At 39.9% G+C, this 25,622-nt stretch overlaps 1 protein-coding gene across 1 annotated transcript; it reads right to left on the bottom strand.

The window, feature by feature from the left end:
* Nucleotides 1–54: 54 nt before the first annotated feature.
* On the bottom strand, nucleotides 55–15,367 carry LOC127428934 (U4/U6.U5 tri-snRNP-associated protein 1-like). The gene is made up of 20 exons (XM_051677620.1): nucleotides 14,838–15,367; nucleotides 14,443–14,497; nucleotides 14,284–14,339; nucleotides 13,993–14,119; nucleotides 11,324–11,429; nucleotides 11,142–11,219; nucleotides 10,775–10,874; nucleotides 10,182–10,324; nucleotides 9,210–9,416; nucleotides 9,007–9,119; nucleotides 8,764–8,906; nucleotides 8,457–8,581; nucleotides 2,997–3,161; nucleotides 2,801–2,911; nucleotides 2,574–2,661; nucleotides 1,714–1,804; nucleotides 1,429–1,564; nucleotides 1,222–1,311; nucleotides 869–990; nucleotides 55–320 (listed from the first exon to the last, which is right to left on the bottom strand). Exons 1-20 carry the CDS (start codon nucleotides 15,085–15,087, stop codon nucleotides 302–304), a joined length of 2,325 nt encoding a protein of 774 aa, XP_051533580.1. The 5' UTR covers nucleotides 15,088–15,367; the 3' UTR covers nucleotides 55–301.
* Between the last annotated feature and the right edge of the window lie 10,255 nt (nucleotides 15,368–25,622).

Genomic DNA, 25,622 nt, shown 5'->3' with positions numbered 1-25,622 from the left:
GGTGTTAATTTGCTACACTGTTAAACAGCTCCAAAGAAGAAAAATCCAAAAAACTTATTTAATCAGTGTTGTCACAACAGCTTTTAATGAAGGGGGAAAGACAAAGATCAAAATATTCTACAGAAAATTGTCCGAATCAAGAAATTAGGAATATACACTCACACACAAGACAATGTCTGTATATACATGACTAGTCACAACTTAATTTTATTCATTTAAGAGACAGCTAAAAATTTTGCAGTAGAGCAATTTTGTGTAAGATCTTCTGTGAAAGACCAGCTTTAGGTCCCAGAGTCCAGATTTATTTTGTAATGGTATTCCTGTGAAAAGGAGGACAAACCAATTAAAGGAGATAAATGTATAGAAATCTGTCACTCTAAATTCAATTTTTAATATTCATATAAAAAAAAATATCCATATTTAATAAATACACTGCTTCACCAAAAAAAAAAAAAAAAAAAAAATTGGCCATTAGGATTTAAATAAGCAGATACTTAGGAACCTATGATTGGATCATTATTGCAGTGATTTTACGGAATGGTTCGACTCTCCTGTCGTCAATACAAGATCTCGGCCAAAAATTAATGCAACTCTGGACGGAAATAAATGTTGTGACTTTGCATAAGGTTGTCTAAACTATGCCACGACGAATGTGTGCTGTAAACAAAGCTAAAGGTGGTTCAATGAATTATTAGAGATTGCTACTTTTTTTTTTTTTGGCCAGGCAGTGCAAGAAGCAATAGCAACTGAGATGCCCTGATAATACTGCTTATTTAATACAACATTCACAATCTTCTTCAAAATTAATAAAATGTATTTTTCTTTCTTCTATGGGAAGGCTAGGAGAAATACTATAAAAAATACATACGCATTCATGCTCTTTCCGCTGCCACTCAGCACTATATAAGGAGTTTTCTGAGATTTCTGTTTTTCCTGCAGAAGAGCCACGGTGCCCAGAGGAGTGTCACTGCTGCTCATCTTCTTCAGTAACTGCAGGAATAATGACCACAAGCTTTAACTCAACTGCTAGGCTGACATACCGAGCCATTTCCTGTGACCTGTAGTATCTCTCTACACACTGGACATTAATATTCACCAACAAGGTCAGTTAGATTTTCCACCACAGAAGCAAAACATGATTTTATTAAATCATAAATAATGTCTGTAAAGAAAGACAATTAATGTTTATTATGCTTGGTGAAGGATGTGAAGAAAACATACCGCTTCTTCCTCTAGTTTTTTCATCCGTCGTTCAGTCTTCATCTTGCCCGAGCCCTTGCCATGGAAACGATGGGACAGCTGTCTGAAAGCCTGGAGGATGAAAGACATGACGTTGAACACTTGTATGGACATTTCTGAAGCAGGTAAAATAGTGACGCATTTATGTAACCGAGATGATTGATTGAGAACCACCACACAGGGACAGACCTCTTTAGGGCAGAGCTTGCGACCAGATTCGTCAACATATTCAATCTTGATGTCTGGCCTGTAATTATCCTTTTCTTTGAAGTCCTGAGTGAAGCCTCTGTATTCCTCTCTCCTGCTGTACTTGTCATCAATATTCCTGCAGTGGAAAGGAAGGACTTAATATCCACCAACATGTTACTCCAACTTAGAGGTTTTGCTCAAGTAAACTAAGAACAACAATGAAGCTTGTGCGGGATTCATTTTCATGATTATCTAAATTGATTAAGTATTGTAGCATCTACTTACATCTTGTCTTCAATACAGTAGTTGTCATTTGGCAGAGCTGCTTTTGGAGCTTTAACACGAGCCACTTTCTGCATTTGTGTGTCAAGCAGTCCTGTAAGGGTTACATTTCAAAAGCATACACTATGTATATGTACCATATACTCATTCTTTAATATTACTATTTTGGTAACACTTTACAATAAGGTTCCATTTGATAACATGAGTTAACATGAACAATACTTTTACAGCATTTATTAATCTTAGTTCATGTTAATTTCAACATAGTAATACATTTTAAAATCAAAAGTTGTGTTTAACATTAGTTAATGCACTATGAACTAACAATGAACAATTGTATTTATTTATTAACAAACTCTAACAAAGATTAATAAGTGCTGTAAACAATATTTTGTGAATTGTTTTTTCATGATACCCAACGCATTAACTAATGTTAATGAATGGAACCTTATTGTAGTGTTACCACTATTTTTCCCCCCATTTTAGAATAATAGTGAAGACAAGAAAACTGTGAAATAACAATTGGAAGTATGAGAATTATGTAGTGACCAGAAAATGTTCAACAAATCAAAACTGCATATATTATATTATATTATATAGGTATGTAACTGGGAAGCCTTCTAAACAGTTGGCGGTTTTTCTTTCACTATTCAGTCCAACTTCCGAATTTAATCATGCACTTCTACAACTTTAAGAAAATAAGCACTTTGATCAAATGGTTTTTAAAATATGAGAAACATAAATTCAGTCAAGTATGTCCAAATTTTTGACTGGTAGTGTGTATTTTAGCCATAACATTACAGATGTTACAGATGCCACAACATAAGATATCCAGTTCAAAAGCAATTGATGCGATATCTCACCTTTGTTCTTGCACAAAAGCAAAGCTGCAGCAAGACCAGAGTTCACAATGGGCTCTTCATCCAGAATAGTTGTGGAGGCTGTTGCAAACTATAACAGAATACAAAAGGAGAGAATACAGTAAAGACAAACAGTTCTACACAATTTTTTTTCTTGAAGAAAATGTTTCCCAGCTCAATCAAAAGGAAGTCAAGCTCTAAACTGTTCATGCTGAAAGCAGAAGACTCACGTCGGCCGGTTTCGGCTCTTCATCCAGGTTGACGGTGCTCCAGCCCACATTGTCATCCATATCAGAGTCTGACTGTCCGGCTCCCTCTTTTTCATTATCCTTTTCAAAGTCCTGTGTGACACATAACAGGAACATTCAAGATAATCAGGTAAAACAATATAATACACACAGAGGGGAAAGTTGAGATGGTGTGTACCATAATGTCTTCTTGGTCCTCTCGGTTGCCTGACAACCCATAGGTGGGGATGTCACCAAGAGTGCGGCAAAACTCAGAGGTGGCGTTGAAGACGATGCTGTTCTTTTTGTCCGGGTCGTTGTCATCATCGCCTGCTGGCCCCACTCTATTCATGTGCTCAGCCACCTGGAAGGAGCAATCAAACACAATACGGTTTGAAACATTTGAAATCCTTATCCATGCCTATATCAATAAAACCCACACTTTCAATCGGTCAAAAAATGCACTTTAAAAAAGGAATATTCCGCATGCAATACAAGTTAAGCTCAATCGACAGCATGTATGGCATAATACTGATTACCTAAAAAATTCGTCCCTCCTTTTCTTTAAAAAAATAAAGCAAAAACCTGGGTTACAGTGAGACACTTACAATGGAAGTAAATGGGGCCAATTCATAAACATTAAAATACTCACTATTTAAAAAGTATAGCCACAAGACGTAAACAAAATGCATGTTAACATGATTTTAGTGTGATAAAATCACTTACTACCCTTTTCAGTGTGAAGTTATAGCCAATTTTACAACTTTGTTGCCGTGATGGTGTAATGTCAACAAACCCTAAAATGACGATTTAAACAACTTTGTGTGGCCTTATTTTATAGCTTGGAAAGGTTTGGCCTCGGCGATAATTTTATTAGATGGGTGCACTTACTCTATTCTGCTCCACTCGCAGCTGTTGTCACTAACGGTCATAGGTCTGACAACTTTCCTCTGTTTCGAGGCACTAGACAGGGCTGCCCCCTCTCCCCGTTGCTTTTCGCTTTATCTTTAGTAGATATTGTTAATTCATTTGGGAAGTTTTCAGGGTATAAAATACATTTCTCCAAATCTGTTGCTTTGCGTTTAAGATACTCAAGCAATCGTATAATTAATATGACTTCCTTTCCATTTAAAGTGTCGGACTCTGGTTTTACATATTTGGGAATTAGTATTACCCCTACAATTAGTCAACTGGCCAAAGTCAACTTTTTCCCATTGCTTGACAAAATCCGCAACGATTTAATTAGATGGTCTGATCTCCCTCTTTCCTGCCTTGGAAGAATTGGTGTAGTTAAGATTAATATAATGCCCAGGCTTCTTTACCCATTACAGATGATACCAATCTTATTGCCGAATAAAAGGGTAAAGGAATAACTGGATGGCTTAGTTCTTTTATATGGAATAAGCGGAAACCAAGATTAAAATTCTCAAAGTTGCAGCTCTCCAGTTCTATGGGGGGCTTGGATCTGCCAAACATCAGAAAATACCAATTGGCCTGCCAGCTCAGATTCATTGCCGAATGGTTCAGTGAGAATCCTAAATCTATTTGGCTTGATTTAGAGGACTCACAGTTATCATGCCCTTTACAAAATCTGCTATTTGTTAGAAGTTCCAAGGTAATCAAGGCACTATGTGATGATACAATTGTGTTTAATACTGGAAGGCCTGGTCCATTATATGTAGGATTGAGGGCAGGGCTGGCATGTCTTCCCTACTGACCCCCATTTACAATAATCCTGAGTTTATGCCTAGATTTCAGATTCCGGTTTTAAGGTTTGGCACACTCATGGGTTATGTAGACTTAGTGATGTTTAATGAAGGTTCCCTATTATCTTTTGAAGACTTGGTTATAAAATACAAGCTGCCCAGATCCAACTTTTTCAGATTTTTCCATATCAGGGATTATATTTTTAAAAGTACTGCCCTTGTCACTAACCCCTTCATGTCGGCTATTGAAAAGATTCTCTTAAATCCCCCGTTGAGCAAGCAGATCTCTTGCTTTTATAACGCCCTTAGCTTATATGAAGTGCCAAACACGCAAGACCTCAGAAGATTATAGGAGGGTGAGTTACAATTGAATATAACAGAGGAGGATCGGGAGCGGGTCTGGAGTCAGGTGAATAAGATCTCTATTTGCAACAGGGCCAGAGCTATTCAGCTCAGGATTGTGCATAGAATGCACATCACACCGCTCCTTAGAATTAAATTTGACCCAAGCAATTCTTCATTATGTCTTAAATGTAAGGTGGAAGTGGGAAAATATATTCATTGCATTTGGGACTGTTCTGTAATTAGGACTTACTGGTCAAAATTTGTTCATTATATGAGTCAAATGTTTGGATTAGAGTTACATTTGGACCCCTTGTCTTTGATTTTAGGTCTTCCAAATAGACTTTTGCCAAACAGATTCGCTAGACGATTATTTGACATCCTAGCCTTTGCTGCTAGGAAAAAATATATTGTTATCCTGGATCAGTGACATACACACATACATACAGCAGAAAGACTTAAGCCACGTAAAAATCTGTCAAAAAACTGCTAATGCCATCCTATTTGTGTCTGTTCTGCAGCTAACAAAAAAGAGAGAAGCAATTGTGCTAAAGCTACCTCAGGAATTATTAAACAAATCCTATTTTAAATGTGCAATTATATTAATTACACAGTCCTGTGAAAAAGTATCCTGATTTCTTCTGTTTTTGTGTATATCTCATACTAAATTGTTTCAAAAATTCAAACATAAAACAAAGGCAATCTGAATAAACACAAAATACAGTTGTTATTTAATGAAGCAAAAAAGTTATCCAATACCAACAGGGCCTGTATGAAAAAGTATTTGCCCTCTTAGTTACTAAATCCCTAAATCTCTGAAACTGCATTCATAATGGGTTTCAGCTGGACTAGACACACCCAGACCCGATTACTGCCAGCACTGTTCAATCAAATCAACACCTAAATAAAATTTTCAGCAGCATGAAGTTGGCTAAAAGGTCTCACCCAGTAACACACTATGCCAAGGTCGAAAGAAATTCCAGAGATGAGGAAAAAGGTGATTGAAATACATCAGTCTGGGAAGGGTTGCAAAGCTTTTTCAAAGGCTCTGGGACTCCAAAGAACCACAGTGAGAGCCATTATCTCCAAAATGGAGAAAACTTGGCACAGTAGTGAACCTTCCCAGAAGTGGCCGACCTTCCAAAATTCCCCCAAGAGCACAGCAACGACTCATCCAGTAAGTCACAAAAAAAGCAAAGGACAACATCCAAGGAACTGTAAACCTCCCTTGCATCAATAAAGGTCACTGTTCATTACTCCACTATCAGAAAGACACTGGCCAAAAATGTCATCCATGGAAGAGTGGTGAGGCGAAAACCACTGCTAACGCAGAAGAACATTGGTATATGTCTCATCACTGTCATGACTGCTATGTTGCTTGGAACTGCACCCAAGACTTTCACCCAATGTTGCACTTGTGCATATGGTTGTGTGACAATAAAAGTGATTTGATTTGATTTTGATTTCACATTAAAGCACATCTGAATTTTGCCAAAACACACCTTGATGATCCTCAAACCTTTTTGGGAGAACTTTGTGGACTGATGAGTCTTCAGTCGAACTGTTAGGAAGACAGGGGTCCCGTTACATCTGGCGTAAATCAAACACAGAATTCCACAAAAAGAACATCATACCTACGGTCAAGCATGGTGGTGGTGGTAGTGTGATGGTGTGGGGATGCTTTGCTGCTTCAGGGCCAAGGCGACTTGCAATAATTGAGGGAAACATGAATTCTGCTCTCTGCCAGAAAATTCTAAAGGAGAATATCCGGTCATCAGTCCATGAGTTGAAGATCAAGCACAACCGGATTATGCAGCAAGACAATGATCCAAAGCATAGGCGTAAGTCCACCTCTGAATGGCTCAAAAGAAGCAAAATTAAAGTGGGCCAAAATTCCACCACAGCATTGTGAAAGGATGATCTCCAGTTTTTGGAAGCGTTTGGTTGCAGTTGTTGCTGCTAAAGTTGGCACAACCAGCTATGAAGTTTAAGGGGGCAGTTAGTTTTTCAAATGGGTGATATAGGTGTTGGATAACTTTTTTGATTCAATAATATATATATATAATGAAAACTGTATTTTGTGCTTACTCAGGTTGCCTTTGTTTTATATTATATCTCGTTTGAAGATCTAAAACAATTTAGTATGAAAAATACACAGAAATAGAAGAAATCAGGAAGGGGGCAAATACTTAACATCACTAGTTGCCAAAAGGATATATCCATGTTTTGATTATGAATTACAGTGATGTGCTGACCTACAGATTTCTTCTCCATAGATCCATCAGGCATACTCATGGTTTTTATAGGGATATTGTTTGGTTCGTTGTTCTGATGGGACAGACTGCATTATCACCACAAGTAGGGCGGTCATGATTATAAAATTTGGCTGACGATTAACTGTCAAACAATAAATTGTGAATATGACAATTAATTGTCATACAAAATTGTCTTTTGTCATAACTGTATGTGTGCTTCATAATCCTTAAGTCATTTATTCACAAATCAAAACTTATGACATTAAACATATATATTTTTAATATCAAAATACTTAAATCTCTCTTTTTGGTCATCTTTAGTCTTGGTCCAATTTGCATTTACACTGTTGTTGTTGGAACCCAGCCAACCTGAATAGCTATTATATATTATATTGAAGTATGCAATAGTAAAATATTACTATCCAAAATTCTTCAGTTTCACACTTTACTTTAAGGCTCTCTGATTAAACCCACGAGCCCATATTTCACATGAAGAAAGATCTTTGATATTCTGTGTTTCTTTATTCTATCATCTCAGGCGTTACACAGGCATCCTCTGTGTCACTGCGTGTCATTAACGCTGCATGTATGAACCCACAATGGCAAATAACATTTGCTATTACACTATAGTTAAAGTTAAACTGGACCGCTTTGCATTCACTAAAATCCTCATTTATATTTTCACGCGAATTAGACGCAACCCTCCGCAGGCAGCACATGCATCACAGCGCTTCAAGTCCTGTTCTGAGTCGGTTCATTTTCACACACTCTTCAGGAGCTGAACGGCTCAGTGAAACGGTCGGGTGATCAGAAGATAATTTAATAATTATGACATTCCTAAAACAAGCAAACTGCTCCAATGTTTATTTGAAATAGGATCGAGACTGCCTTGTCCAGGTGTTTTGGAGAAAATGCACCAGGTTCCAAAACAAATGCTCTATACGAGCCAGGTGTGAAACTGCCCTTAATATGAGCTCATTTTACTTAAATTGGAGCTTTTTGGCTTTTAGTCTTCATGTCTATTAGCTTTGATATACACATTTAAAATTTTCAGTTTCTTTCTTCTGGGAAACATGGACTCTGCCTACATAGATTTTTGTCCAATCAAATGCTTTCTATCTTCTCTACCAACAAGTAGCAAATCATGGTTCATGGAAGTGACATAACTAATGCCTACTGACTAAATATATAAAAAAAAGGGATGACCCCCTTCAATATGTCCTGTCCAAACTTCCTATTTCAATAGCAAATATGTCAACACAGGAAAGAAAACTGTGCTTGTCAAGTGATTTCAGGACGTCTTTGTGCTCTGCTCCATTATTAAAGAATTAGACAGTAGACAGAGTAACTGCTGACCCTCTGTCCTGAGTCCTTGAGCATCTGTTTCTGTCTGAGTTTCCTCTGTTTCTCCAGCTGTTTCTGGAGCTCCTGCTCAGCTTCATCCTCTTCCATCACAGCAGGATCTGGAGGGGCAAAGTCCTCTGAGAGAGACAGAGAAAAGAATTAAGAGTGTGGGTACAGAAAATAGTGATTCCAAAGGAGAATTTTTGCAGAACTCTTTTCTATATAATGAAAGTGTAAATGAGCTGGGACTGTCACTGCTTCATGTATGGCTTTAAAGGATTTGGAATATAGGCCTTGAGTTATTTGGATTCTCTCTCACCATCTTCACTAATGTCCATGTCAGCCATTCTCACGTCATCTGACTGTTTAAGCACATCGCTTGCCTTGCTGCTGGTTCCCATGTCAAAATCCTCAGGCTCCTCCCCCTCTTCATCTGCTTGCTTTTTGCCTCGACCTCGTGACCTGAGTGCCAAAACCAATCGAAAACATACAGGATTAACCAGACATGAAAGAGATGTTTAAGTAAACTATTGCTAGACCTTTACATGTCAAAAGGGTTTACCTGGAGCCGAAATCTGAGCTCCGTGTGTCATCTACCAAGAGATCATCTGACTTCAGAGGTTTCTCTTTCTTTCTGATTTTTTTCACTCGCCGCTTGGTCTTCTTGAAGCCCACCTGATGACACAAACGGAAAAAAATTTAAACAACTGTCAAAAATGAAATCAAACTCCAAAAGGAGTACACTTCTACAAGTGTTGTGCTCACCATGTCCTGTGGTGTGTAGTATTCAGAGGCGAGGGTAAGTGCAGGCATGTCCAGAGACTGGGCTTGACTTTGCAGGCTCTCTCTGATGGCCTGTAACTCACGCTCTCTCTCACCCCCCACAAAACCACCAGCACTCAGTCTGAAACTCTTCTTCTTCTCCCCCTCAATCTCTTCATCGTACTTGGACAGCACAGACTTTGGCTTAAACTGGAAAGAATTTGAATAGACACAGAATGTCAAAGTCGAAGTGGATATTGACGCTAAAGTGTGCAATTATTTTGATGTAAAAATACCTTTTCCAACCCAAGCTTAAATTAATAGTTCACCCAAAAATGTATATTCAAGTTCTTTTTACTATAAAACTCCATTTTCACTTCCACATTCTTCTTCTTTAGTTTTTTGGCGATTCGTATTCTTTGTGCATATCGACACCTACTGGGCAAGGAGGAGAACTTATAGTAAAAATAACTTAAATATTGATCTGTTTTTCACCCACATCTATCAAAACGCTTCTGAAGATATAGATTTAACACTTGTGTCTTATGGATTACTTTTATGCTTCCTCTACCTGCTTTTTGGTGCTTCAAAGTTCTGGTCACCATTGTATGGACCTACAGAGCTGAAATATTCTTCTTAAAATCTTTGTTTGTGTTCTACAGAATAAAGTCATACACATCTGGAATGGCATGTTTCCACGAACAGTGTAAACAGGGTGTAAAAATGGCATGTTTCCACGAACAGGGTGAATCATTCTGATTCCGAACATTGTGGCGCTATAAAAACATTGCTCTATTTGTTGAAAAATCCCAACATGTCTGACGTATGCTCAACCAATGGCGCAAATTTGAGGTGGGTATCTGTATGAAAGCAGTCATCATTATTTTTGGAATTCTGTTTGGTGTAGCTCGAGGCCCAGAAATGACAAACTTTGCCTTTAAACAAATGTAAAAAAATAATAATAGGTGAGCTTACAATGATCATGTCATCCACACTCTCCTCTTCGTCGTAAGGTTTATAATCAGGCTTCTTCTTCTTAAGCTCCACATTTTTGTCTGCTTTCTCTTTGTCCACAAGACCCACATTCACAAGCACGTCCTCCTCCTCTTCCAAGACACCTGTTAAAATCACCCACACAGTGAATCTGTAAGTGTGTCTGTGTGAGAGTTCTTGTGTAGGTGGTGTTACTTCTCTTAATTTAACAGATGCTTGCTTATCTAAACCAACAGAATATTTGCTAAAGCAACAGGCACCGAGGAACAAACTTGTTGCCACTTGCTCAAGAGCACTACGATTTCGCTAATAAATCATTCAGGCTGATTGGTGAAAAGAACCTAACCAATTAAATGAAAATAACCTATTCAAAAGAAGGATAAGCTCACAACTTTGACTTAATTACGAGCAAGTTCCTCTCTATACAAGCTATAATCAAGAGGTTTTCCATGAATGTGAGAACCCTGTATGGTAATAGGGGATGCCAGAAACCATGACCTTCAACCATTAACCTTCAGATTACTAGACCAGAGCTTTACCCACGAAGTCATTCCAGCATCATCCTTTTAGCTCACCTTTGTCTTGAAGAGTTAGGACAATGGTATCCCCCTCTCTGAAAGACTCCACCTTGTGTTGAACCTTGAGCCCTTTAAGATCACGTGAGCTATATGCTTCCTGGTAAAAATAAATAAATAAATAAATAATTAAACTGTTACACATGAAAATGCAGGCCTATAATAAAATATAGATCATAGTTAAAGTGAATAAGTGATTCTACTTCTTACATTCACAAACCACTGAATTTGACTGGCAAGGAGAAACCAGACCACCAACAACTGTTACATGATCAAAGTCAGTTTGTCACAATGTCTTTCATTCATTCAGTATTGTTGCTGATTAAAGCCTGATTGTGAACAGCAAGAAAGTGATAAGGTTACACACCCTCTTTTCCTGTGCAAACTCCTGCTCCACCAGATTGCTCACACCAAACTCTTCATCCATCTCTTCCAAGAGCTTGGCCTGTTGGAAGACGGAATGCACAAAGGGAAAAATCAAAAGTCTCAAAACCTTATGCGAGTCACAAAGCAAGGCATCTACTACTTTCTATTACCCTCCATTCTTACCCTCTTCTCTGCCAGTTCCTTCTCCTTGGCTAGTTTGCGACTCTTCTCCACCCAGGCGGCTGTGTCATCCAACCATGGTTCGTCCTCTCCAAGTGTCTTCACCTTTCTGAGTACATAAAAACAACACATAGACTGCTGAAATTAGCCTTGCGGGGAGGCTTCAACCTTAATTGTGCAAATTTTTGTATGACATCAAGTAGAATTCCAAAAGAGTTTAAAGGGATTGTTCACCAAAAAGAAAAAAAAAAAAAACCTCATCATTTACTCATCCTCATGCCATAACAGATTTATGACTTTCTTCTGCAGAACACAAAGATTTTCAGAAGAATATCTCCGCTCTGTAGGTCAATCCAATGCAAGTGAATGGTGGCCAGAAATTTGAAGGTCCAAAAAGCACATAAAGACAGCATAAAATTAATTTATAAAACTCCAGTGGTTTAATCCATGTCTTCTGAAGCAATCCAATCGGTTTTGGGTCATTAAGAGGCCAACATATAACTCCTTTTTCACTCCTATATTTTGCAATTTCAGTCTCTAGGAACTATCGTGATTTCAAGATCGATTACACTTCCTTAAAATAATGATCGCCAAGGAAACTGCTGATGTCAAGATTTATAGTGAATTATATTTTGGTCTGTTCTCACCCAAAACCAACTGGATCACTTCAGAAGACATGAGGTGCATCCCAAACCGCACACTTCTGCACTATTCTATGGCATTTTTTTGTACAAGTAGTGCGAGTAGTATGTTAACACTGAAAATGCAGCAAAAAGAAGTGTATTTTAAGAACCTGGTTGATGCACTTTTTCAACCGTCAAAATGGAGTGTGGAATGTTGGACACTTCATGCACTCAACGACACGGCTTGCCGTAGATAGCGGAAGGGGCGGAGTTACCTGGCTGCACTGCTGGTCTGACAAAAGTTGTAAATAATGAAGAATGTAGCAGCTGGCGAAGCTTCAGTGGATACAGCACCTTACAAATGTGAGTTGAATGCTTTACCATCACCCCAAGCTGTGTGAATATGTACGTTGTTTAAGATACAAGTGTTGAACTGAGGTTGGCTAACACACTAAAGCTAGTGGCAACACATCACGTGCGCTTGAAACGTCGCTTCCGTCAGCTGTTAAACGGCGAACGCTTCCGTGTAGTAAAAAAACATTAAGAGTTCCATTTGGGACGATACTACACTTTGAAAATTCATACACTCCACGGCTGAGTGGATAGTACATTTTGTAAGTGCATAGTGTATCGTGCACTTAACCACTGGAGTCTGATGGATTACTTTTATGTGGCCTTTATGTGCTTTTTAAAGCTTCAAATTTTGGTCACCATTCACTTGCATTGTAAAGATCTACAGACCTGAGATATTCTTCTAAAAATCTTTGTGTTCAGCAGAAGAAAGTCATACACATCTGGGATGGCATGAGGGTGAGTAAATGATGAGAGAATTTTCATTTTTGAACGAACTATCCCTTTAACTCTGATAATTCTGCTCTGCAAAGGCAAAACGCAATAACTACACATTCTGTTAAAATTATGTACTGACCGAAAAAGGGTCTTTTATACAACGATCTTGCCTGTGAAAGGCTCAACTATGCTCAAATTCAGAGAAAACAAACATTATATAATCCACATTTGGCTGAACAATCAAAACTTGAAAGCCATTTTTCTCAGTTTCAGTGTTAGCATTACTGCTGTGTTTTGGCTTCTGTGACGAGGAGGGCGGCATGGCCGGGCTGTGAGGACGCAAGCCCGGCGCCGAATTGTCCTAATCAGCCGGGAGGGGGATAAAGACGAGCTGGAGGAGCCAGTTCGAGAGAGAGAGAGAGAGAGAGATGCACAGGGTCGCTGTGTGTGTCTGTGCGTTTGTTTCTTTAAGTTGATTTATGTCATTAAAGTTATGTTGACTGTTCTGCTGCTTCCCACCTCCTTCTTGCTCTTTGTGTGAACCCCGTTACACTGGTGCCGAAACCCGGGAAGGAGAAGGGATGCGCTGTCGTGGAGTCCTCGCCGCTGCCGTCCGCCGGGAAGCAGAGGAGCTGCAGGTGTCCGCCAGGGGACGGAGGAGTTGCTGCCGGGAGTCAGAGGAACCGCTGCCGTCCGCCAGGAAGCGGAGGAGCCGTTACCATCTGCCAGGGGTCAGAGGACTCGCTACCGTCCACCAGGGGAGGAGCAGCTGAGGACCAGGCGATAGCGTGTCTGGGGACCGATGAGCAAGTTTTTCTCTCTCTCCTTCATCTCTCCCAGGGCTCCAGAGAGGCAGGGAAGACCTGCCGGCAGAAGGACGGCTGGAAGGGCAACACCTCCCCTCCAGGAAGGGAGGGGTTTAAGTCAAACCGGAGGTTTCCCCGGCCTGAATCAGGCGGTGGAGGAGTATGATGAGGAGGAGGGCGTGGCCAAGCCGTGAGGACGCACGCCCGGCGCTGAATTGTCCTAATCAGCCGGGAGGGGGATAAAGACGAGCCAGAGGTGCCAGTTTGAGAGAGAGAGATGCACGTGGCCGCTGTGTGTGTGTGTCTGTGCATTTATGTTTCTTTAAGTTGATTTATGTCATTAAAGTTATGTTGACTGTTCTGCTGCTTCCTGCCTCCTTGCCCTTTGTGTGAACCCTGTTACAGCTTTGTAGGGCAGAATTATTATCGGTTGCTGATGGCAAAGAAGTCCTACCCCAGTTTCTTATTGAGCAGTCGCTTCTCTTTGAGAGCAGCCAGTTTCTCTCTCATTTCAGCCTGCTGTCGGATATGGACAGGATTGATGGTCTCGGCCAGGAGGGGCTCCTCCTTCGTTCCAGCTTCTGATGATATAATTCAAATAATTGATCAAATAATTAGAAATTTAGAAGAAATACATCGAATAAGATGCTGTATTAAATAAGTCTCAACAAAAAACACTCAAACAATGGATGTTTTATTATGTATAAAACAGCACTTTGATGTGATGTGACCAGCAATATCTCACCTTTCTTGGTTTCATTGAGATCAAGGGGTTTCAAGCCTAGTTTGGCCCTCAGTTTACTGCAAGATAAAGAGTAAAGGCATTTACCAGGGTGTTTCAGAACTACAGAGATTGCAAAACCAAATTTTCAAATGGCAATATGAACATGCACAAAAAACATACTTAGTCTCTTCAATGCTGAGTGAAGCATCACCACCCGCAGATTTTGGACCAGGTACTGCAACAGAAAACAACAGGAGAGTTAAAAAAAAAAAAAAACATTTAATACAGATTTATAACCAACAATTAAATATTTTAGAGCCAACTATCATAACAATGAACAACGTAGTAAATACAGAACTTGCCATGACAGTTTAGAAGCAATTTCCATGACTTTTCCAGGACTGGAAACTACAATTTAACATTTCCCTGATTACCCCATCTGTCAAAGCCTCAGAGACTACAGTAAACCATAAATGTAGTTTGACAACAAAACTGGAACCCCTATGATGCCCAAACATGTTGTCTATGTAGGCAGCTCACTAGGTTTTCATCTTCACTCATGCACACTGACTCACCGCCGCTCTCCTCGTCTGCAGGATCAAGCTTCTCTTTCTTGACTCGTGGTTCTCCACTGCTCTTCTCTGCTTTACTGCGGCTATCTTTCTCTGTTGCCCGGCCGCTCCTGTCTCTGGAGCGGGATCTCTTTCGCTTCTCTCGGTCCTTATCCTTATCCCGGTCCTTGTGACGGTGTTTCTTGTGCTCACGGTGTCGTTCCTCTGGATCCCGTTCCTTCTCCTTCTCTTTGTGTTTCTTTGATGAGCCCATGTCGAGTTTGCGGACCAAAGTGTTTCCTTGCTCTCTCTAAAGCACGTCTGTTGATTACAACACAACGAACAAGTACTTTTCTATCTAAATGTTGATAAGGCTAAAACTACATAGTATTATGTGTAAGGTATATGCTCCGCGTTGTAATCAGTGCATTACTTCGTATTTAATTGTGCAACAAAATGTATACAGTACACAAACACAGCTAACGCTACCCGCAACAACGCAAACGTACAATAAACGCGGTATTTGGCTGCTCCTGCTGGCTCATACAACTTCCGGTTTAAATGGACAAAAAGAGATTCACAGCGCCACATACTAGTACGGAGGGGAGCTCTTCTTCTTCTTGGCTTTTAACGGCGGGTGGCATCCAACGTAAATGGTGCATTACCGCCACCTTCTTCTCCGGAGTGTGGAACAGAGCTTAAATTCTACCTATCAATCCTGTTTTCCTTATGAATTCAAATAAAGTTCTACTGTTTTTCCAACTTTACATATTTGGTAATTCCTTAATACTGCACTCCTTAATGGAGGGGAGTTGCTCTTTATCAGACATTTAGTTTTGTTTTTTGATTCAGAATCAGAATCAGAATGAGCTTTATTGCTTCCACATACAAGGAATTTTTCTTGGTGACAGAAGCATCCAGTGCACAAACAATACAACAAAAAGACAGAGATAAAAAATAAAAATCGAACAAAAATAGTGAATAGAAATATAAGTATATATAGAAATACACAATAAGACAAAAACAAAAAAACAAAAAAACATTTAGTATGTACAAATACAAATCTGTTATATATAGTGCAAGGGAATGTAATGCAGAAGAGGTAGGATATGTTAAATAATATAACTGACTGGGAGTCGCGTGGCGCCATGCCAGGTTCGGACGTGTGAACAGCGAGCTCTGCGCACTTTGCTAGTTTTAACACTAGTAATGTTATAAACTGGTGAGATTCGATACACTCTGCTCCATAACTGTTCTAGGAAGACAATATGTCAAAGAATTCAAAATCCTCAGGCTCTGGAGACATTAAAAGACACTTACGTGCTCAAGCTGACACGGAGAAGTGTTGAACATGTCGGCAATGTTGACAAAGGTCATTGCTGACTTGGAGGATTTTGCTGTAATACGTCGATCGTTCACTGCCATGGAGACGAGGTGGTTACAAGTGGGGGATGTGGGGGATGTGGGGGATGTCGAGAAACGGAGCGATTATCTGGAGTTATCGGAGAGGGAATTATCTGCTAATCTGCTAGTGACCAAGGTGGATTTGGAGCACGTCTGGGAGAAGTTGGAGAACCGTAGTCGGTGGAATAATGTCCGAATTTTTGGAATTCCTGAGGCTGAAGAGGGCCAAGATATGGTGAAATTCCTGGACGGGCTCTTTCCGAGTCTGCTCGACATAAGCTGGAAATCGAGCGAGCTCACAGGGTTCTGGCTCGGCGATCCGCTGATTATGTGAGGCGAGGAATAAAGGAAGGCTTTCTTGGAAGAGTTTTCTTGTTCCCAGACTTTGCAAATTCAACAAGAGAGAAACGTGATCGATTCAAGAAACTCTTACATCACTGGAAGGACGCTTTTGCAATGATGTTCCCAGCCAAATTGAGAATAGATGCTAAGGATGGCCACAAAATATTTACATGTCCCCAGCAAGCAATGTCCTTCATAAAGTCAATGGAGTAATTTATTTTGTGGTACTCACATTGCAGCTGAGTGGACTGACTCACTGAACATTCATTTGACTGTCCGAGGAAACTGAGCACCTTTTTTGATTCTTTTTGTGCTGGTTCCGCCTAGCGGCTGGAGTTTGTTTTGTGAAGTAACACTCCTTTGGGACAGTTTGTGGGTAAATCTGCACTTTCTTTGTGCTTATGCCTCCTATTGGCTGGAGTTTGTTTTGTGGAGTATTTCTTGCAAGTCATTGGAGTGATTAGGTCATCTGCTGCACTCATGTAGCAGCCGAATGGTCCGGCTCACTGAACATTAATTTTTTTTGAAGCAATGTCCTTCATAAAGTCAATGGACTAAGTTATTTTGTGGTACTCACGTTGCAGCTGAGTGGAAAATTAGCAATTTTTTTTTTTTTGTGCTGTTCCGCCTAGCGAATGGAGTTTGTTTTGTGGAGTAACACACCTTCAGGATATTTATGTGGATGATCTACACGTTCTTTGTGTTTAATCCACCTATTGGCTGGAGTTTGTTTTAAAGATGATCTTTTGTTGTGTAATTCTGTCTCACAAAATTTGCATAGAAACACTAGACTTGAGCAATCCGACAGCAAAGTTGTCACAGGGGCTCTCGTAGGCATACATGGACTGTTTGAGTTTAGAGGGATGGACGCCAGTTGGCGTTGTCATGCGCGGGGTTAATGCACAGTTTTTCTTTTTTCTGTTTGTTTGGTTTGGGGGGAAGTTTGGGGTTTGATTGTTGCATTAATGTTGGAATGCGGTCTTTATAATTTTATTTTTGACACACAGTCTATTTTTTCTCATATGTCAAAATGTCAAATGTTAATATGAGTGGATTGTCCTTCCCCATGTGGAATGTGAATGGGTTGGGGCACCCAATAAAAAGAAGGAAGCTTATTTCTCTTCTTAAGCATAAGAAATATGATATAGTGTTTCTTCAAAAAACGCGTCTTTCCCTGCAGGAAGCTGAAAAATTTGGTAAGATATGGGGTGGACATGTTTTCTTTGGTGCTGGCTCAAGTAAGAGCAGGGGAGTCATTACACTGATAAGTAAGCATCTACAATTCAAATGTCTCAAATAGACTAAAGATAAATTAGGAAGAGTCATTATTGTTTTAGCTGAAATTCAGGGGCAGAGTCTTATTTTGGCTAATATCTACACACCTAACGTTGATGATCAGGGTTTATTTATAGAAATAAGGCATCTTGAAGGGATGCTGCAAGCCGCTGGCACCCCTCATGATATAATATTGGGAGGAGACTTTAATCTTTTGATGGACTCAGTCCTTGATCATAGTGAAGCAAAATTTGTAAGCCACCTAGAGCAACATTGACAGTTCACAGGATGTGTAAAAATCTTGGTCTTACAGATATTTGGAGACTTTTGAACCCATCATATATATATATATATATATATATATATATATATATATATATATATATATATATATATATATACTGTATATCTAAGTCCCTCATTTCATCTGTTGTTGATTGCTCAATTGTAAACATTTAAGTCTCAGATCACTCCCTGGTGAGTTTAGAGGTGTTGCCACATATGGAGAAAAGGAAATCATATAATTGGCGCTTTAATGTATCCCTTTTGCAAAATCCTGAATTCCAACAAATGTTAAAGGCTGAAATCAATGTGTATATGGAGACCAACTGGTCCTCAGTGTCCTCTGTGGGCGTGGCTTGGGAGGCACTTAAAGCGGTTCTTAGGGGCAGGATCATACAGAATGCCTCACTCACCAAAAATTTCAAAGCACGAGAACTCGTGGAGTTGGAAGGGAATATTAAAAGTGCCGAGACAGAGCTGAAGTGCCGAATGTCATCTGATGGCCTCAGAGAATTTACTTGATTGAAATACAGATATAATACTATTTTGTCGTGGAAGGTGGAGTTTTGGCTATTCAGGGCAAGACAGTCATACTTTGAGTCAGGGGACAAGGCAGGAAAACTTCTGGCTAGATATATAAAGCAGAGAGAGTCTTTTTCTACCATTCCCTCAGTGAAATCTGCTGGTGGTGAAATATTTACCTCAGCCATTGATATTAATACTACCTTTAAAGAATTCTATCTTGATCTCTATAGTTCCACATCTTCGTCTACTGATGAGGATATTAGAAACTTTGTGGAACCATTAGAATTTCCTAAACTGACGGCTGAGCAAACAAATTCTCTTGATTCTGAGATAACCTTGGAGGAACTTGGAGAGGTAAGTAAGGCCTTGCCTACAGGCAAGGCTCTGGGGCCTGACGGCTTTGCTGCTGAGTTTTTTAGATCTTATGCTACAGAACTGGCTCCACTTTTGTTCGAAGTTTATACAGAATCATTAAAGAATGGAAAGCTTCCTCCAGCCATGACGCAAGCTCGGATCAGTCTGATTCTTAAAAAGGACAAAGAGCCAAGCGAGTGTAAGAGTTACTGTCCAATTTCCCTGATCCAGCTAGACGTTAAAATATTGTCCAAAATTTTGGCTAACCGATTAAGTAAAGTTATGACATCTCTTATACATATAGATCAGGTGGGGTTTATCCGGGGCCGTAGCTCTTCTGATAACATTAGGCATTTCATCAATATCATGTGGTCAGTGGCGAATGATCAGACTCCGGTCGCTGCCATCTCTCTTGGAAATGTATGGGTTTGGGAATACTTTTATTGGTTGGATGAAGTCACTTTATAGACACCCGGTAGTGGCGGAACAAACAAATGGATTAATTTCAGATTATTTTACTCTGGATAGAGGCACCCGGAAGGCTTGCCCTCTTTCCCCATTATTGCTCTGCCTTGCCCTGGAACCATTAGCAGCCACGATAAGAAAGGAAGATGATTTTCCAGGGGTGGTGGTGGGAGGTGTGGCACATAAGCTTTTGCTTTACGCAGATGATATTTTATTATTCGTCTCCAACCCTACTAGATCTATGCCTTGCCTCCACAGAAATATTAAGTTCTCGGGATACAGATTCAATTGGTCTAAATCCAAAGGTTTGGCTCTGACAGCGTACTTCCCGGTAACGGCTTTTCAGCCTGGCGCCTTCCAGTGGCCCAAACAGGGCATCAAGTATTTGGGTATTTTATTCCCAGCAAATTTGTGTGATTTAGTTAAAGTTAATTTTGACCCCTTAATATAAAGGTTTTCGAGCAATGTGGGCAGGTGGGCTTCATTACATTCATCTATGATTGGGAAGGTTAATGTTATTAAAATGAATTGTATTCCAAAATTCAACTACCTGCTACGGTCTCTCCCTATGAATGTCCCCCTCTCTTATTTCAAGCAATTTGATAGCATAGCGAAGTCCTTCATTTGGAATGGTAAATGTCCCAGATTACATTTAAGTAAGTTGCATAGGCCGACTGACAAAGGTAGGCTAGGCCTACCCAAGAGTTTGTTTTATTATTATGCATTCGGTCTCAAGACATCTGGCTCACTGGTCACTTCCACCTGAGAGAGCCCCTCCCTGGTTTTGTATTGAACAGGAAGTTCTTGCCCCTGTTTCACCATTGCAAAGCCTTTCTATCAAACTAATCGGAGAAGTTAAGTTACACCCCGTTATCTCGCATTTGCACTTGATATGGACAAAAGTGTCCAGAATGTTTAATTCGGACATTTATTTAAATGTTGCCTCGTGCATATGGCTGAACCCAAAATTATGTATTAATGATCCCCTTTCTGCTGGACAGAGTGGATTGTGAGGGAGGTTAATACACTCGGTGACCTATATGCAGTGTTGGGAGAGTTACTTTTGAAATGTATTCCACTACAGATTACAGAATACATGCTGCAAAATGTAATTTGTAACGTATTCTGTTAGATTACTCAAGGTCAGTAACGTATTCTAAGTACTTTGGATTACTTCTTCAGCAGTGGTAGATTTTTTCACTTGTTTTGACTATAAAATCTCTTCCAGTACAGAAAGAAAAAATACACATGTTAAAAATACATTCTCTGAAAAACTTAAATATCTTATGCAGTGTTGTTTCTAAAACAAGATAAATCAAATTGATTTTGTTTTAAAGATTTTTAGATATTTTTACAGGAAAACAATACAAAAATTATTATCAAGAATACGATTTTTGCCCTAATATCAAAGGTCTTACTAGAAAAATGTTATTATGATCCAACGTGAATTTTCTTGATAAAAAAATATGATCTTGCCTGGTAACATGTGCGTGTAAAATGGCTAGAAATAGCATTTTAGCTTAGCGTAAATCTGACAATTTACTCAAGGTTTATTTCTATTTCTTCTGCTCGTATTAATGTAACACATCATAAGAAAGTGTTTCACTGCTGTTCAAATGCACTTTGGATCGCATCATTTATATGTATATATTTTTCCATCTGAAAGGACTAAATATTAAATGAAACAAATGAAAATAAAATGCAAAGTAATCTCTTCAGTAATCAAAATACTTTTGAATGCAACTGTATTCTAAATACCAACGATTTAAACTGTAACTGTAGTGGAATACAGTTACTTGTATTTTGTATTTTAAATACATAATCCCGTTACATGTATTTCGTTACTCCCCAACCCTGCCTATATGAGAGTGGAGTGTTGAATTTGTCAAAATTTTGGGAATACTTTAGGTATTTACAGCTGCGCCACCTACTCTGTACTATTTTTGGGAGTAGCATACACCCCCCTAAAGTGGCAGATACTCTGGGAGTGATGATTACTGCTTTTGGAAAAGGTCATGAGGCATCAGTGTATTACTCCCTGCTAATTCAGAGTCTGGGGGACGGAGCTTTAACTTCTATCAAGAGATTATGAGAGAAAGATTTAAATTTGGTATTGGAGGAGGGAGTGTGGGCTTGGATTCTAAAAAATTTCAAGTCTGCATCTGGAGATGCAAGGGTGCGCCTTATGCAGTTCAAGATTTTACATCGATTCTATTGGACCCCCTCTAGATTGTATAGGCTTGGTCTTAAAGTCACACCCACCAGCTGGCAATGCCAATCAGAAGTTGGAGACACAACCCATGTTTTTTGGTGGTGTGTTAAGATTCAAGAATTTTGGTTGAAGGTTCAGAGTTTTATGTGTGATGTATTGGGCACTCAAATTTCATTTTGCCCCAGATTCTGTATTTTGGGCGATGGGGCGGTCATCAACATAGGGAATAAACACATAAAAAATTGGGTCCTAACCAGTGTCATGATGGCCAGACAAGTTGTTTTAAGGGGATGGAAGTCGGCTGGAGGGCCCCCATTTCAGGAGTGATGCTCAGAGATGGGGAGGGTGGTGGCTTTCGAAGAAGGGTCATCTAGAAGACTTGGGAATTTAGATTTGTTTGTTGAGAAATGGGGCAAATATTTTGTGTTCTTGGAGGGCTCTCGGGGTGGGGCAGTGGAGAGAGAGGTGTAGTTATTGATGTGTGATTATATATATATATATATATTTTGTTTTTTTGTTTTTGTTTTTTGTTTTTGTGTGTGTGTGTGTGTGTATGTGCTCATGTGTGACCACCAGGGTTGGGGAGTAACGGAATACATGTAACGCAATTACGTATCTAAAATACAAAATATAAGTAACTGTATTCCACTACAGATACAATTTAAATGGTTGGTAATTAGAATACAGTTACATTCAAAAAGTATTTTGATTACTGAAGAGATTACTTTGCATTTTATTGTCATTTGTTTCATTTAATAGTTAGTCCTTTCAGATGGAAAACATTTATAGATATAAATGATGTGATCAAAAGTGCATTATGATGTGTTACATTCATACAAACAGACAGAGAAGTAAGTTTGAAGTAAGTTTGGAGCAGAAGAAATAGAAATAAAATTGTCAGCTTTACGCTAAGCTAAAATGCTATTTCTAGCCATTTTACATGCACGTTATCAGGCACGATCATATTTTTTATCAAGACAATTCACATTAGATCATAATTTATTTTTTTCTAGTAATACCTTTGATATAAGGGCAAAAATCATATTCTTAATAATCATTTTTGTATTGTTTTCCTGTAAAAATATCTAAAAATCATTAAAACAAGATCAGTTTGATTTATCTTGTTTTAGAAACAACACTGCATAAGATATTTAGGTTTTTCAGAGAATGTATTTTTAACATGTGTATTTTGTCTTACTGTACTGGCAGAGTTTTTATAGTCAAAACAAGTGAAAAAAATCTACCAGTGCTGAAGAAGTAATCCAAAGTATTTAGAATACGTTACTGACCTTGAGTAATTTAACGAAATATGTTACAAATTACATTTTACAGCATGTATTCTGTAATCTGTAGTGGAATACATTTCAGAAATAACCCTCCCAACCCTGGTGACTACAGGGGTGTTTGTTGAGGGTTGGGGTGGGGTTGGGGATTGGGAGGGGTGGTACTAGGGGTTAAATGATGATTCTGTATATATATGTTTTGCTTTTCTTTGTTTGTTGTGTGAATCAATAAAAATGTTAATCTCAAAAAATAATATAATTGACTAGCCTTTGTATAAAACTGTTCTTGTGCCTGATGGTTCTGGTGCTCAGTGCTCTGTTGTGTCGGCCAGAAGGCAACAGTTCAAAAAGGTAGTGGGTTGGGTGAGTGGGGTCCAGAGAGATTTTACCAGCCCTTTTCTTCACTCTGGAAGTGTACAGTTCTTGAAGGGTTGGGCAAGGGGAACCAATAATCCACTCAGCAGTCCGAACTGTCCTTTGTAGTCTTCTGATGTCTGATTTCATAGCTGAACCAAACCAGACAGTTATTGAAGTGCAGAGGACAGACTCAATGACTGATTAGTAAAACTGGATTAGCAGTGCCTGTGGCAGGTTGAACTTCCTCAACTAGTGAAGGAAGTACAACCTTTGCTGGGCCTTTTTCACAATGGAGTCAATATGGGTCTCCCACTTCAGGTCCTGTGAGATGGTAGTGCCCATGAACATGAATGACTCCACTGCTGCCACAGTGCTGTTTAGAATGGTATGCAGGGTCAATGTTGGGCTGTTCCTCCTAAAGTCCACAATCATCTCCACTGTTTTGAGCATGTTGAGCTCCAGGTTGTTATGACTGCACCAGTGAGCCAGCCGTTCAACCTCCCTTCTGTATGCAGACTCATCATGACAGTAGTGTTGTCTGCAAACTTCAGGAGCTTGACAGAGGGGTCCTTGGTGGTGCAGTCATTGGTATACATGGAGAAGAGTAGTGGGGAGAGCACACATCCCTGGGAGGAACCAGTGAGCTCCTGGGGCATATGGCATCCTCAGCAGCGGTACTCCCCCTCGGGTTGATGCATACGGGACCGCTCCAGCACTGGCTACAGACTCAAATCCCGAGGTGGGCATGGTGCAAAGGCACCAAGTGTGTGACTATCACGCCACGGTGCCATCAAACTTTCAGTCCTTGGTCAGACCTGGCGTTTCTATGGTCAGGAGTTCCCTTAGAGCAGCTCTCGAGGCACGTCGTGGTCATGACAGATGCCTCGAATTTGGGCTAGGGCGCTGTGTGAAATGAGCAGACAGTATCGGGGCTCTGGACAGGGCCCCGCCTGCAATTAACTGCCTAGAGTTGCTGGCAGTATCTCTGACCCTGCGGAGGCTTCGGCCGTTGATTCAGGGCAAGCACGTGTTGGTTCGGATGGACAACACAGCGACTGTGGCGTACATAAACCGTCAGGGTGGGGTATGCTCACATCACATGTCGCAACTCGCCCGTCACCTCCTCCTTTGGAGTCAGCAGACGTTGAAGTCTCTGTGAGCCACTCACTCAATGAAAGTCCCTGAATTGGCTAGCATGCACGATCTACCGGAAATAAAAATGGAAAAAGAAGCCAAATCCATGAAATTAAGATCACAAGAAAAAGGGGAAGAAGGTAAGATAATGTTTACTGGGCCAAGATCTATTGCATAAAATTGGTGCACAAATAGTTTTTGACAATGCTTCTCTGCAACTCATGTTTCCTGCTGTGTATTCAGTCACTGTGCCTACAGGAGGTGTGGGGGAGAAAGTGAGCCGACAGGAACTGCTGGAGGCTGATGAAGCAATAATTAACCCTAGACTATGGGCTCAGCACAAAGACGAAGCTGGCCTTATAGATGTGAAACCATATACAGCTAAATTAGCTGTAACCATACCAGTATACTCAAAGCAAAATCCACTATCGATTGAAAAGGAAGAAGGTATTAGGCCAATCATTGAGCATTTGACTGAACAAGGTATTCTAATACCAACACACTCTCCATACAATACTCCAATAAATCCTGTGAGAAAGGCTAAGTGAACTTGGAGATTGACACAAGAATGATTTAATTGAACCACATTCTCCAATAGTCCCAGATGTATAAACAATTATTAATTCAATACCATCAACACATGGCCATTTTACTGTAATTGATTTATGTTCTGCCTTTTTCAGTGTACCTGTTTCGCCACAAGGGTACAGAGATTCGCCGGCTGTCTTCTCAGCTGTTGTGCACTGTACATTAAAGGACATGAAACTGCCACCTGAAACATGCCTGTTGCAGTATGCCATCGACATCCTGGTTACTGCTGAAACATCAGATGACTGCAGAAAAGCATAAATTATTAATTGAAGCTACAGTGGGTCAAACAATAGGTTGAATACCTTGGACATGCGCTAACAAAGGGGACTGTACGCATGTCTGCAGATCGAATCAAGACAATTCAACACTGAACAATGATGATGCAATCCAATGGACTACGGAAATGGACTTGGCATTTAAACATCTGAAGTAATGCCTTGGGAAACCATCAGCGCTGGGTCTTACAGAATACAGCAAGCCTTTCCATCTGTACGTGCACGAGGCTGGGGGGACTGCTGCTGCAATCCTTGCCCAGGAACACGGGAATTCTTACTGCCCGGTGGTGTATTTATCTAAAACTCTGGA

This window comes from Myxocyprinus asiaticus, chromosome 38 (assembly GCF_019703515.2).
Source record: "Myxocyprinus asiaticus isolate MX2 ecotype Aquarium Trade chromosome 38, UBuf_Myxa_2, whole genome shotgun sequence".
Lineage (NCBI taxonomy): Eukaryota > Metazoa > Chordata > Actinopteri > Cypriniformes > Catostomidae > Myxocyprinus > Myxocyprinus asiaticus.
The sequence above is the reverse complement of the archived record's forward strand: the minus strand, read 5'-3'. Positions and strand labels throughout refer to the sequence as shown.

What these genes read in the sequence shown, in the direction of transcription:
- LOC127428934 (XM_051677620.1), bottom strand. Translation starts at nt 15,087, where the DNA reads ATGGGCTCATCAAAGAAACACAAAGAGAAGGAGAAGGAACGGGATCCA. An exon ending in AGTTTGCACAGGAAAAGAGG is followed by an intron (nt 10,875 to 11,141) that starts GTGTGTAACCTT and finishes TATTTTTACCAG; the next exon opens with GAAGCATATAGCTCACGTGA. An exon ending in GCTTTTGTGCAAGAACAAAG is followed by an intron (nt 1,805 to 2,573) that starts GTGAGATATCGC and finishes TAACCCTTACAG; the next exon opens with GACTGCTTGACACACAAATG.